General features: G+C 45.6%; 1 protein-coding gene across 10 annotated transcripts in view; it reads right to left on the reverse strand.

Moving 5' to 3' along the window:
• Positions 1-14102, reverse strand: part of DLG1 (discs large MAGUK scaffold protein 1) — a 149013-nt gene that overhangs the window by 115373 nt on the left and 19538 nt on the right. For all 10 annotated transcript variants that reach the window (XM_074297793.1, XM_074297792.1, XM_074297789.1 and 7 more), the window contains exon 3: positions 11833-11999. In XM_074297793.1, coding sequence (XP_074153894.1) covers positions 11833-11999 — 167 coding nt within the window. The remainder of the gene's footprint in view (positions 1-11832; positions 12000-14102) is intronic.

Raw genomic sequence — 14102 nt, forward strand, 5'->3', positions numbered from 1 at the left:
TTCTCAAAAGAAGAACTACAAAGTATTTACAACCACATGAAAAAAAAAAGTGCCCCAAGGGACTAAAATGGAGAAAGGCAAATCCAAGCAAATCAACACAATTCTGAAACCTCATACCTCAAGGTGATTCCTTTTTGGCAAAAATGATCCCTCAAAAGGCAACAGTCAATGTGAAGGGGTGATAAGACAACAGGCGCACTAATTGTTTGTGGAGCTGTGAAGTGGCCCCTCAATTTTGGAAAATGGTTTGGAACTAGGAGACTCTGTTACTGGCCTTATTAATAAACCCAGGAAGCCCACGGTAAGAAGAAAGCAGATAGAATGCCAGGCCTGGAATCAAGAAAATTCATCTTCTGAGTTAAAATTTGGCCTCGGGCACTTCCTAGCTATGTGATCCTGGACAAGTCGCTTCACCCTGTTCACCTCAATTTCCTCATCTGTAAAATTAGCTGGAGAAGGAATCAGAATCCATTCAGCCCAAACACTTATCACATCAAGCATTTTCTAGTCTCGCTCTCCAATTCACCTTGAAATTATTGCGTATATAATTTGCACTTCCTTACAGCCCCCTTATATTCCCCCAACAAAATATGAGCTCCCTGAAATAATGGATTGCTTTCCTTTTTGACCCTGTCCCTGTGCAATGTAGGTACTTCCTAAATGTGGAAGTTGACATTGATACCTCCAGGTATCACCTACAAAGGGATCCAGGATTATTTTCTGTCCTAAAGGCAATGGTTTGTAGAACAATTGCAAAGCAGCTTTTATAAATGAGGCAATTGAGGCTCAGAAATGGAAACAGACTTGCTCGGGGTCACACAGTCAATCTCAAGGGGCAGGATTTGAATTCAAGTCTTTCGGACACCATCTGTTGCCCCATGGGACACACAGTCAATCCACTAAAATCTCTTATTGCAGATGGGTAAATGTTTTAACTCCGGGAAAATAAGAAAACAGTAGAGGGCAGCATTTCTATACTAATATTTCAATCTTGTTTTTGCATACACAAAGGTTTGACATAATTCATCAAAATCACTCTAAAAACAGTGAGACTTAAAAAAGGTCTCATTCCCTTTCAAAGCTGTTGCTAATTTTAACAAGGAAACTCAAAAATGTATAGATATGGAACCCACAACTGCAGAACAGCCCCTGCAAACCGCTCGTGCTACTTGATTACACAGGAAGATCCCCCTCGAGTTAGTCAGCCTTGGTTCAAAATTAGGAAAATCACCAAAATAATGACCACATTCATGGAGCCGAGGGGAGCAAAGCCCAGAGTGTTTCAGAAGTCGGGAGGGGAGGTTGAAGAGGGACTTTGGGGGGGGGGGTTCTTTTGCTTTCTGGGTGAGGGGGAGGAGAGAAGATGATGAATTTCATTTTGAAGGTAGTGTATTTGAGGGGCTAGAGATGTCCAGGTCTAAGGAAGGTGTGTAGCAATCAGTCCACGTGGGTCTGATCATCTTGGAATAAACTGAGGAAGTCAAGCTCCAGGCATGAGCACTGAATCCAGAGGCTTCAGTTCTCACTCTTTGGCACAGTGTAACCATGAGGTATCTCCCTAATGGCCTCCTTGGTCAGGTTAAGTCCAGCAGGTACCCCACTGCATCAAATGGACCCTGAGCCCTACAAGACTCAATCACAAATGGAGTGGGCTCAGTCATTAAGAAGAGATTGCTGACTCAAAAGCTATCTTTCCTGGGATCAAAAAGCTCCTTTTCTCAAATTCAATCTGAAAGAGGTTGCTGAACAACAAAAAGAGACTCAGCCTAAAAACAGAAGCAGATTTTTGCAAAAGTATCCAAGGGTATGTCCCCAACCATCCAAGTGGCCCTGAGATTATGCTAGATACAAGCAATCTTTACAGAAATGCTTTTTCATTCATTATAAGGGTGATGGAAGTAAGGGAAGCTTACCTTTGGCCTAAAATTGGAAACACAATGAAATAATTAAACCAATGGAGACCAATTACTATGTTAGCAGGATTTGGTAGACTGGGGAGGGGAAAAAAAAAAAAAGCTCCTGAAATGAAAGGGGGAAAAAACCAAAGCCAAAGGAACACCAAAGTCCAAGCCCAGCTTAAACTCTGGTCCAGATCCTGGTTCAAGAATCTGCAAATCTACAAGAATTTCCTGAAATGCTCCCCCAGCTGGCTTTCTCCGAGAGGCCCTTCCTAACTTTCTCCCTCCACTGCAGGGCCTTCCTCTGGGGATTATCTCCCATTTCTCTAAGGGCTTGGTGTTTAATCCCCCTCGGACTTCCTTTGGTCCTGTCTTAGCATCCTCATCAATTAGCAGTGTCAGGAAGACAGAATGTGATTAATAAAATGACTGCTGACTGGAAACACGCCTGCTTTTTAGGGCTATCATCTTGATATATTCTTCTTGTTTCTAAAAAAGCAGATTTAAGTCTCTGCTTCACCAGCCTAGGAAGATTTTCCATGGGAAAAACCTTTATGGAAACCATCAAATCAGAAAAGCATCAAGTCTGAGAGATGCTTAGGCCCACAATGCCCTCATTTGCCAGCGAGAACTTTTTAGGGGCTCCCTTGGCAGTGCCAGATGCTGTGAGCATCCATCAGGCACAAACTCAGATGCTGAGCCTGATCCCTCTCCTATGTGTCAGAGAGCCCTCTCTTTTCTTCACCCCCTAGGGCAGATTCAGGTTTTCCCAGGACCCTCAGCTATTTCTTTGAATTCTTTGCTTATTTTTCAAGCTCAGTTAATGGAATGACCAAAAAAAAAAAAAAAAAAAAAAAAAAGTTTCTGATATTTCCTTAGGACTTCTGTTTCAAGAAATTAAAAATGAAAAGTGTATGTGCATGTATTCTAACAGCTACCCAATTTATAACCGCAGCACAAACAAAATAAGAGGGAGGTTAGAAGACATAATGTTTGTTTAGAAATCGCTTTTTGAAGTAGCTCACACGTATGCGATCCTTTCAGGTTTATAAAAAGCACATGCTTCATACACCTGTAGAAGTAGGTATTATGACTATCTGCCAGATTAGGTGACACGCAAGGGAAGTCATTTGCCTCAGGTCACACAGCAGCTGGGGCCTACAGGTAGGTCTGAGAAGTAGGTATTCAGAGGAGACCAATCCTTTCCCCAACCCCCACTGGGGTGTTAACCACCCAGAGCAGAAAAGAAAATTAAAAGGACTGTAATCTAACTCTGGAGGCTTGAGCCTTCAGGAGGGGTTCTGTCCTTTTCCCCACCTTTCCCTCACACGTCCTGCCCCAGCCTTCTCTAAGGACTGGGGACTCTTGGGGCTCACTTTTCTCAGTCTAATTAGGTTTTCACAGAAGTCTGAAGATGCTACGACTGCCCACCGACAACATGAATGAAGGGAAAGGGTGAAATATGAGGCTGGGAGTTCAGCGGGATCTCTCCCTAGTGAAGAGCAGCATCAGAAGTCAGAAGACTAGGGAAGGGTCTGGCCAGGAATGCTCCAACAGCCAGGAAGGAAGCCACCGCCGGCCTAGACTGGGGCCACCACAAGCAGAAGCCGGGGTACGTCTGGCGCTCCCGGGCAGACTGGGGCCAAGGCTGAAGAGGAGACCTGGGCAGCCTGGCTCAGAGCCGGCCGTGACATTCCATGCCTCTGCACCAGCAGCTTCTCAGCGGCTGATGGTCCACAGCTGGCCACATTCAAGCCCCAAGGGCAAGAATCTGACTCGTTCTTTGCCTGGACCCCTCCAGGAACACTTACAGCCCAGGTTGAGACACTGGCACAACCCTACACTCGATATCCAAAACAACAGCAGCGAGACCCTCCTGGATCTCCCCTCCAGAAGTATTCAAGGAAGTTCTCAGAGGTATTCCCTCTCTCTGGGCCTTAGTTTGTTCATCTGAAAGATGAAGGGACAAGTCTTAAAAGCCCTCCCAATTTTAAATCTGTGGTCTTGTGGAGAGTAAACGTCCATATTTCATCCTCAAGGAGAATGGAATATAAAAATGAGCATTCCCAGCCCAATTTCAGAAGGCGCTATAAGAGATGAAGTGGACCGGAAGCTCCCCCCCAGCCAGCATGGTTTCACTAAGAAAGTCCTCCCAATGATCTAAAAATGGGGGGATGCATGTGCAGCGTCTGCTCAAGCTTTTCAGGCTCTTGTCTCCTGGGGACATGGATGTGCAGAGCGCCACGTGAAGGGGCCGGGGGTCATCCTCTGCGACAAATAGTCAGAGCCTCTGGCCGAGGCAGGGACAACCGCAGGCTCGGGCCTTGAGCTGACGAAGCCGTGTTTAACACTGGTTCAAAGTTGACTTTGCAGATGGAGAATCGGGAGGCAGTTAGCCTGGCAAGCTCTCAGCCTGGTGGGGGCTCACCAGCTCGTGCGCTTTGGGAATCCACCACCAATCCAGAAGAAGGTGACTAACAAGGAATGAATGAAGGAAACTGGACTGTTGCAAAGGGAGGATGTGATGATGACCTTCAAGGATCATGCTGACCTTTCCTGCTTGCTGCAGTGGGAACAGTGAATGGAGACTACAGAAAGACAAAGCAAGGATCACAGCTAAAATGTGGTGAAGTCCTGCCATGTAGTGAGCCCTGGAGCTTTCCCAACAAAAGCCGGCCCCGGCTTTTAAGAGATAAGGGCTGCACTCGTCTCCCGAGCGCTGAAAAGCTGTGCATTTAAATTCCATTTGTTAATGGCATCCCATGTGGAAGAAAATTACTCCAGTGAGAAGCACGGCTAGGGAAATGGCTTTAAAGTGAGCAGCGATTCGCAATCCACTACTACGCTCTGCTCGCAGACTTGACAGCTTACCAGAAGTGAGTTTTTGTTCATTTGATCCCACAACCAAGAACAAGCTTTCTGGGAGTCCTCTCTGTGCAGCAAAATGACAGACTAAAGAAGCTCCGCCACATCCACCCCACCCACACAGCTCTCTGGCAGAGTATCCATGGTTTCAATGACTCAAATATTCCCACCTAAGTCACCAAGCCTGGGTGGGGAAGAGGGAGGGAGAGGGGGACTTCATTTTGAAAGCTTGAGTTCATAGTTCCTAAAGACGTGAGAAGCAATCAACTGTATGAGGATCTCTGAAGACTGTCCTTTTCCCCCATTCTCCCTAAATGCCAATCCTGCATGTTAAGTGACTAAGAACCAATCACTAATCTCACACTCACTTTTTCATATTTCAAAGAGATTTTTCTTTCTGCCATAGGTGCCTAAAACAAATGCTTTCAATTCTTTTATACTTGAATATCAATCGTATAGCTTCCCCATTTGCAGCCTACATTTATCTATTTTTACTTTGTTATATAACATGTTTTTTATTAGCAATTGAATCAATGGGGGGGGGGGGAGAAGTGATAATCTCCTTGGCTGTTTAGTTGTAAAGGAACCAAATTAGTGAGCTTTTAAATAGAAAAAACATTTTTTTTTAAAATGACTACATCTCCTCCAATCTTAGATACAAAAGGCAGAAAGAACAAAGGCTACAGGGTAAATCCCACATGAGCACAAACCCCAGGCACGCAGGGCAATCCTCCAGGGGCAGAAGTCCCAAAGAGGGTGTGACCAGCTAAAGGAGCACCTGGGCCAAGGCTGCTGTCCCTGTCTCATGACAAATGAAAGCAACTGCCAACAATCGACAGTGGTAAAATACACTAAGATTTTTACACTAATTTTTAAAATGGCCTTTAAAAGTGTTTTCTTTTTTTTTTGGGGGGGGGAGAGGGGGAAAATCACCTTGGTAATTCATTTTTTCCCTTCCTGATTAAAGATTAAAAAGAAATTCCTGTGGGCTTCTCCAACAAGACTATCTCGACCTCCCCAGAATACAACCCTCCACCCCACAGCCGGCACCAAAGGGGCAAAATCCCCGTGACCCCGGAAGCTGTAACAAACACCTAGCAAGCCCCCTGATATTTGCTCTGACAGCCAAGGGACATTACAGGGGATGCAGGAGGGGACAGTGAGGGCAACGCTAGCAAATCAGAGTAATTGGGAAACACAAGACCTCCCATTGTAGTTGTCCAAAAAGCCGAACCAATGAGGATTGTTACAGCGTGCTCCTTTGACTCAGAGCCCTTATATTTACAACACAGTCCATTACCAGGTTCCAGTTTCCTCTATTCTTGCTAAAGAGAGTCTAAAAAGTCATCGCGGTGATGAGGGGATAAGGGATGAAGTGAGGTAGATATGTGCACAAGTTTAGTCATTTTAAAAATTCAATTCAAAAATCCCTAGGGCCATATAATCTGCACTCAATGATTTTTCTCTCTGTACAATCTCCTTTTTAGACACAGCCATTATATTAAAACTCTGAAGACTACTCAGAAACTGCCTGTTAAATTCATTTTCTGAGGGAATACTATGCAATAATATTAGATTTTTCCATATAAAAATCATCTAAACTACAGCTAAAGAGCATAGGGAACTTATATTTAAGGGAACTAAAATATGAAAGAGGCTGAGCAAAGCTAAATATAAGCTTTCTTATTTATACAAGAAAGGTCCCCTTTAAAAGCCAGGGGAAATTCATTTCACTGGCTTTATTATAGTAGCTTTATCTTCACAGACTGTCAACAGAAAAGCCCCCAGCACAGGATTCACACTAAGAACACAAGGAATCGGACCAAACATAAAAAGCTAAAAATAGCTAAATTGTAAAACACAAAATGGAACAAAAGCCTCCCTCCCCCCTGCTCCTTATGGAGAAGGGCTGAAAGCCAGAGGCAGCTTACCTTTGTGGTTAGAATGCACAAGCAATCCATTCTGCCACCATAACAGCAAAGTACGAGGCATTAAAGCCTCGGGCTGAAAAAGTTGCTTGAAGGAAATTAATCAGCCGTCTTTTCTTACCTCATTTCACTAAAGCTTAAGGAAAGCGAAAGAACTGTCATAGGACTGAAGGAAAGGTGGCTAAGAAAACCCCGTCTGAAAGGTAGTAACAACTTCTTTAAATAGCAGTAGAAATCCGAGGGGATGGGTGAGTCCCCTAAAAAACCTCCTTGAATGTTCACTTGTTTTATCTGTACCTAAATAATTTAAAATTATTCCACCAAAAAACCCCGTGGGATATGCCAGAGTTTATTCCAAAGCTGTTAAAGGCAGCCACCAATGCTGTTTCATGAAACCCTCTTGCTTCAGGATTTCTTAGGACACTCGGGTTAAGGGGAGGCATTTGATGAAATACTGGAGGGAGAGCTTTCCCAAGAGGCACAGAGATCTCAAATCAGCTTCTCCTGGCCTAGAGTCTGCATTTAAAGCAAACAAAACACCTCAGCGTAAAAGGGAACAACTGCAAGCAAACATTTCTTCCATTAAAAACCATTTCAGTAACTGCTGCTTGAAAAATAACTGACTTTCCCAGGCAGTAATCAATGGAATAGTCCATGTGGGATTCTGGAGGAGGGGAGCTCAAGGAGGATGAAACTAAGACAAACTAAAATAAGATGCTTTCTTTTGATAATTAATTTGTGGAAATCATCTAATGGACCCAAATTCTGCTAATGAAAGGTTTCCTTAAATTTCCTTAAACACAATCTCAGAATAAACAAACACCCTAAAATTAGGACTACAAACAAACTGGTGCTATTCCTAATATCGAAAGAAGAGCTTTGAAAGCAGGAGATGACTACCTTTTTTGTGTCAAAATGCTCTTTACCTGGCTCCTGATCTATGGGGGTGGGAGGCAGTTTCTATTCATATGTTTCAACTAGCATGCTTCCAGATAGTCTGTCAAGGTTACTCCAAAAGCCTATCTCCCTGGGGACCCTCAAGCCACCTGCCCCTCCTAGGGTTCCTGAGTTCTGGAAGGGAGCTGGGCTCCCCCTCACCTGGATGTACCTGGATATATGCGATCAGTCCTGTCATCCCAGTAGAACTGCAAAGTCCTGGAGGTGTGCATCTTTTTGCTGTTGGAACCCTGAACTCCCAGGCCGTATCATGATGTTCCTGACCACATTACCTACTCAATAAATCCCAATGGCTCAATGATCTCCCAGTCAAATAGCGAGCCTTTGAAAGTTCTTTGTAAAGGCCCCTTCCACCTTCCTCCTCTCCCCAAGTCTACAACCCAAGAAGTGACTCGTGAAGCCTCCCGTCTATTCGACTCTCCACCTTCCAGTTCCAAGTATCTTCACAGACACACACACACACACACACACAGACACACACAGACAGACACACACAGACACACAGACACACACACACACAGACACACACAGACACACACACACACACACACACACACACACACACACACACACCCTTGGTCCCATCCAAAGTCCCTCCTAGCTCCAATACATCTAGGCTGTGGCTCCTCCCCCGGCTCTTCCCGGTTCTTCCTCCACTTCTCTAACCTGATTTTCTAAATCCTTTCTTCTGTGGCCTGAGATGGATTTGGAGCTCCAACTTGGTCTTCTTCCTCTGTTTTGATCCCCTTTTCACACAGGACCTTTCTAGGGCCAGAATTCTTTTTTCTGTTCTATGCTCAGTCCTCCAGCCCATTTCTTGACTTCTGACTCTTTGCTAAAACGGGGAGGCTCTGCTCCCACAGGAGAGGTGCACTGCCTCCAGCTTTGGGGTTTGGGGGCAGCTGGTTTCAGAGATACTCCTAGGGACCTGCCAGTTTCCAGTTCTTCCAAGGAGAAGCATGTTTACGACTGTCCTGGCCCGTGCTCTGGTCCATGAGTGACCACCAGCACTCTTTTCTGAGGGGGGTCCCTGTGATGCACCAGCACTCCTCATCCTGGAACTGAGGCCCAGGACCGTGGGCGGGCAAAGCCAAAAGCGTCCTGCCTCAGTGCCGGCAAGGAGACCCTGAAATCTCTTCTGACCGGGTGTTTGAGCCCCCCTGCCCCCGAGGCAGCAGCCGCTGACCCAAGCCTGCTCTGGTTTGCATTTCCCGCTCACCTGCTATAGGCTACAGAATTCGTTTTACAGCATTTCTTCAAGGTACCGGGGGCAGTTTGGGGGGAGAGCTCAGGTGAATCCCTGCCTCTCCCTTGCCATCTCAGCTGCAACCTCCCCCCTGCAAGAAGTAATCTTATAGAACTGATCACCCACCTTTTAAAAACCATTCTGATGCCAAAAAAAATTTTTTTTTTTTTTTATCATGTACAATCTTAACAATTGTGAGGCTGACAGTGACACAAACCTCTATGAAATATTATTTTCTTGACAGGGAAACTGAATTAAGACAGCGACAGTCACTTCTTCAATGCCAAAGTCATCTTTTTAGTTCAACCTGATACTTCTAAAGCCTCTGCTTAGCATGTACTTGCCATTTGGGAAAATGGCATAAGAGCAGATTGAAAAAAGCCTCCATCTGAGACCTTTCCTCTGTACTTTGGAATACGCTGACATTTAGATCAGTTTTCCTTCTCACTCCCCAGAACCCAAACAACCACCACAAATCCCCAAACTTCACCTGGGCTATTCACCTCCCAGTCCCTTAGTCGTGTATCAAGAAGGTCAAGGTTATTGGATGATACTGCTGAGTCATAAATCTTCCCACAAAAAGTCCCATCCTGAAAACAGAGCTGACAGAGGGAAGCCTGGAGAAGCTTCTCCAGTGCACAGAGCCCAAGAAGCTGGGTGCGAGGTCCGCGGCCATTTGTTCTGGCCAAGCTGCTCCCACATAGCCGGACTTCAGCTTAAAGCCACGCAGGCTTAGAGCAGGCTGTGGACTCGCTGAGGAACTCATAGCTCTGCGATCTCTTCTTCTCCACAAAAGGCCCAAAGTCCCCAATTTCAATGGGTCCAAGAGGAACCCTTTCTTTCCCACAAACTCTTCAGGTCTCACCACTGCTGTCAGTTAGACTAGCTGTCCAGTCAGCCCGAGAGCAAGACAATCGTTGCAGTAGCTAACATTTATGGAGGGCTTACTACATCAGCACAGAAGGATCAATCTCTTCCAAAGCCTTCATCTCAATAAAACAAGGAATAAGATACCCAGGAAGATGCCGAGGACAAAAACAAAAAATGGAATCAACACATTCTTCTGGGGAAAATGGAAGGGAAGGAGGGAGGGACTTAGCAAGGGAGGAAGGACGAAAAGACCCCAGAGCTCAGAGAATTCCTAGAGGAAGAGCCCAAGGTAAGAAAATTCTTCCCATCAGGGCAGATCAGCAGCTGCTCCACCTCTTCTAATCTCAAAAGAACAGCCTGGGTATCAAACCTAGTGACCTATGTGGCCAGATAAAAGATGAAATTAGGAAATCAATAACAAAAATACAAGTAACAGGGACTGTTTCTTTGAAGTTCCTGACCTTTTATTCTTCCAAATGAACTTTTATTATTTTTTTCTAACTCAGTAGGATAGTGATTTTAGTAATTTAATTGGGATGGCATTGAATAAATAAAATTATTAGGCAAAATGGTCATTTTTCATAATATTAGCTTTACCTACTCAGGAATAATAAATTTTGCTTCTGTTGTTTAGATCTGACTTTGTGGAAAAAGTGTTTTAGGTTCATGTTCATATAGTTCCTGTGTTTGTTTTAACAGATATTCTCTCAGGTATCCCTAGCCCAAAGCCCCAGTCCAAGAACTAACCCTAAATGCACTGCAGAGCTGAGTGAGTACAAGGAAACACCAACTAGAAACAAGAATTACAGATCTAAAAATGCCTCCAAATCTAACATACAAAGTGTGATTCACTTAACGATTGACTGAGACTCAAAAGGGAAAAGTGGGTTTTCCATAAGGATCACATAGGTGAGTGATTACAAAGTTAAACAGAAATTGTGGAAGTGAGAATTACAAGGGGAATAGCAATAGATCAGAGCTTCAGGGTGGCGTCGGGAAGACCTCGGAGACTTACTGAGAATGACTTTGGGCAAGTCACTTCACTCTGTGTGACTGAGGTTCTCTGCCAAGAAAACCCCCAACAGGGTCACACAGAGTCAGATGAGACTGAAACAATTCAACAACTACAGCCTAGGACAGAAAATGACAAGTTTTACTCTAGAAATGGATTCTCTGTAAACTAAAATAGATCAATCACAAATCAATGATCCCATAAGATACCAATAAGTATTATATAATTCAAATGACTGAAAAAAAAAAAAGGAGAATAAAAAGTGGTTAAAACTAACATAGAAAAAGTATCAAAAACATATGACCTGGAAAAAGATAAGGAAAGACCTTTCCAGAACCCTTCATATCATTGTTGGAGGGGCTAGGGAATGATGATGATGATGGTGATGAAGTTCCCATTTAGAGAGCAAACACAAGGTACTGGACACTGTTCTACAAGCTTTATATCTGATCTTACTTGATCCAGGCACTCTAGTCCGTTGTTGGTTCTAAAACTCTTTTGGAAAGCAATTCGAAATTACAAATAAAGTGACTGAAATGTCCACTTTGCCTTGAAACTCCATTACAAGGAAAGTCCCCAAACGCATCAAAACATTTTGTAGCAGCACTTTTTTTGTGCACCTGAAGAATTAGACACAAAATAAATTCCCACAAATTGAGGAAAGTTTAAACAAACTGCACTACATGAATATAACGGGATGTGAACGTGATGAATGCAAAAAAGCATGATACAGTCTACCTGGACTGATGCACAGAAAAATGACCGACAAGAACTACAGACTGGGGACAAGTCATTTCACTTCTCAAAGTGACAACTCTCCACGACCAGCCTTCAGAACAGCTGCCCACCTCATCTGGGAGTCCTCCTCAGCAGAAGTTTCCACAAATCAAAGAAAGGGCCAATTTACCCCTCTCCCCCCCATAATCGTTTTGAAAATTAGAATTTCCCACATAAATCAATCTGGAGAGGGAAAAAACCCTCAGGGTAACGTTTGAGACCTAGGTCATCTGGTCAATGGAGCACCGAAAACCACTGCCCACCTTCAGAAACGCTTACCTCTACACTCGGGCTAAGGCTGCTGGGTGGCGTATCTGTTGTCACAGTAGTGCTTGGAAGGCTGGAAAACTCCCATGTATTCACAGGCCGGACTGGTTCAGACTGCTTTGAATGATCAATACATTTTGGGTTATCCAGTAAGGTCACTTCATAAAATTCTTGTATATCTAGAAACAAGAGAGGGAAAGAAAAAAAAAAATCTATAACAACAGATCATTGCAGGAGATCCTTTATTGTCTACTTAACCTGAGCAATACCACAAGTAGCATATGGATGATGATGATGTTCCAAAATTAGTGACAAACGGTCCATCCACCACTTAAACTCAAAGGTTCTCTGCCATTTTCTCCCCAGGGCAGAGGGACCTGGTTGCAGGTTACTGAGGGCCCACGCACTGCGTTTTTCACAGACCAGCCAGTTAAGGACAGGCAAGGAATTAAAGTGTCAGGAAGCCCACCAAAGATAAAACACAAGCCTTGGTGCAATGGCAGCTCACCAAGAGAGCAGAGGGGCTAAAAGCAGCACTATGTTCTGGACCATGAGAACTTTGCACACAGCTAGAAGCCCCCTAAATGTGGTCCAGAGAGGAGATGGGCACCCAGAACTGAATCCTATCAACGTTGACGTTCTTCCTCTAAACAAGATGGAAGAGACAAGGGGATAAAGGTCCGTGACAGGGTCAGATGTGGCAGCGTGAAAGGTGTGTGGAGGGTGGAAGGGAGGGACTTAAGGCTGGCAGCCCAATCAGGTGACCAGAAGGTGAGCTCTGCAACCAAAGGGATGGAGGGTTTTGAAAGAGAGGGGAGAAAGGCATTCCTGAAGGCCGCAGCGAATGAGCTGGGGGAGAGGGAGGAGGGATGGAAAGAAAGAATGGGAGGAAGAGAAAAGAAGAGCCAATGAAAATAAACAAACGCTTCCCTGTTATGGGCCAGAACTCTGAACTTGAAACAACGGATGCTTGCAAGGTGGAATTGAGGAGACAATGGGTAAATCGAGTTTAGCCTTGATTTAATCCCACAACAAACAGTGGTTTCCTAGTGATATAAAGATTGATTTATACTCAGTGTGGAGCACACAAGCAGGGGCTGAGCGCCACAGACAGCAATTCATTTCACCTTCAGTCGAGCTCCTGGGGACTGACTGGCCTCCTGCACTTCCCCCACTAAGCCAAGGCCAGACTGAAAAGCTCTCCAGAAAGCTGCCCAGCATCAGGCAAAGAGACAATAAAGGACCTGGACTTTAACACCTGGCTGCACTTGTGGTGATTACTGAACTGAAACGAAGGCTGCCCCCAGAGACCCCAAGGAAACCAAACCAAAGAGAACATTCCACTTCCCCTTCCACTTCTGCCTGCACCGAACCCTAAATGCCCTCATCTTTAAAGTATTTCTCAATAAACATGACTGTGCCCTGGGCCTTGGGGACACAAAGGGGGACAAAAGCCATCCGTCAGCCCCTGGTTGGCCCTGCCCTTCCAACCCCCTTCCTTTCTAAAGGAGACCCAAACCCAGATCTGGCCCCCTCCACTTCCTCTGCTCAGTCTCTGGTCTGCCCAAAGGCTCCTCGTCCGCTCCAAGCATTCTCTTCTCTCCCCCAACCTTCCACGCCTTCTTCTCCGGCCCCTGCCCCAGCACTCCCAAGATCAGGACCCTGAGAACAGGCAGGGCTCTTCCTCTGTCCTCTCCATACCCAAGCCCCTCAGGGTCACCTGCTGACAGAGTGGCAGCCTTCTCCTGGCAGAGACTCTGTCACTCTGGCCCACCTCCAACCCCGTCTGACTGGCCTCCCAGAGAGGGCCTCCCCCTGCCCTGGCCTTCGCTGCTCTGCGGTCTCCCCAGTCTCTTTTCCCCCGGCTTCTCCGACTGCTTCCTTGCAGAGGAACTCTCGTCCTTCAGGAAACTCCTCTTTGGTTCTCCCATTGGTCTTCCTGCTGAATCGCCCCAGAGTGCCCCAAGCTCCCTCGACAGGCTGCCGCTCCCCAGATCTAGCACCCACCTTGAGTTTCTCCCTGAGCTTGGGGCCCACAGCACCAACGGCCTCCTGGATATTTCAGACCGGGGGTCTCGGGAACACCTCAGTCTCAGCCCCTCGCTGCCCGCTAGCTTTCCTCTCTCTGATCCTGTTTCGCTCAGACCCAAGATTTCCTCCTTTTTTGTGAGGATTTAGGTTCTCTCCCTCCCCCTGCCATTTACAAAAGAGAAAGCCTGATCTGCCGCCCAGAGAGCCTTCCTCTGAGTCTATCCCACCTGTGGGAAGGTGAGGAACCCCCA

The sequence above is a fragment of the Sminthopsis crassicaudata genome, chromosome 3, assembly GCF_048593235.1.
Source record: "Sminthopsis crassicaudata isolate SCR6 chromosome 3, ASM4859323v1, whole genome shotgun sequence".
In the NCBI taxonomy this organism is placed as follows: domain Eukaryota; kingdom Metazoa; phylum Chordata; class Mammalia; order Dasyuromorphia; family Dasyuridae; genus Sminthopsis; species Sminthopsis crassicaudata.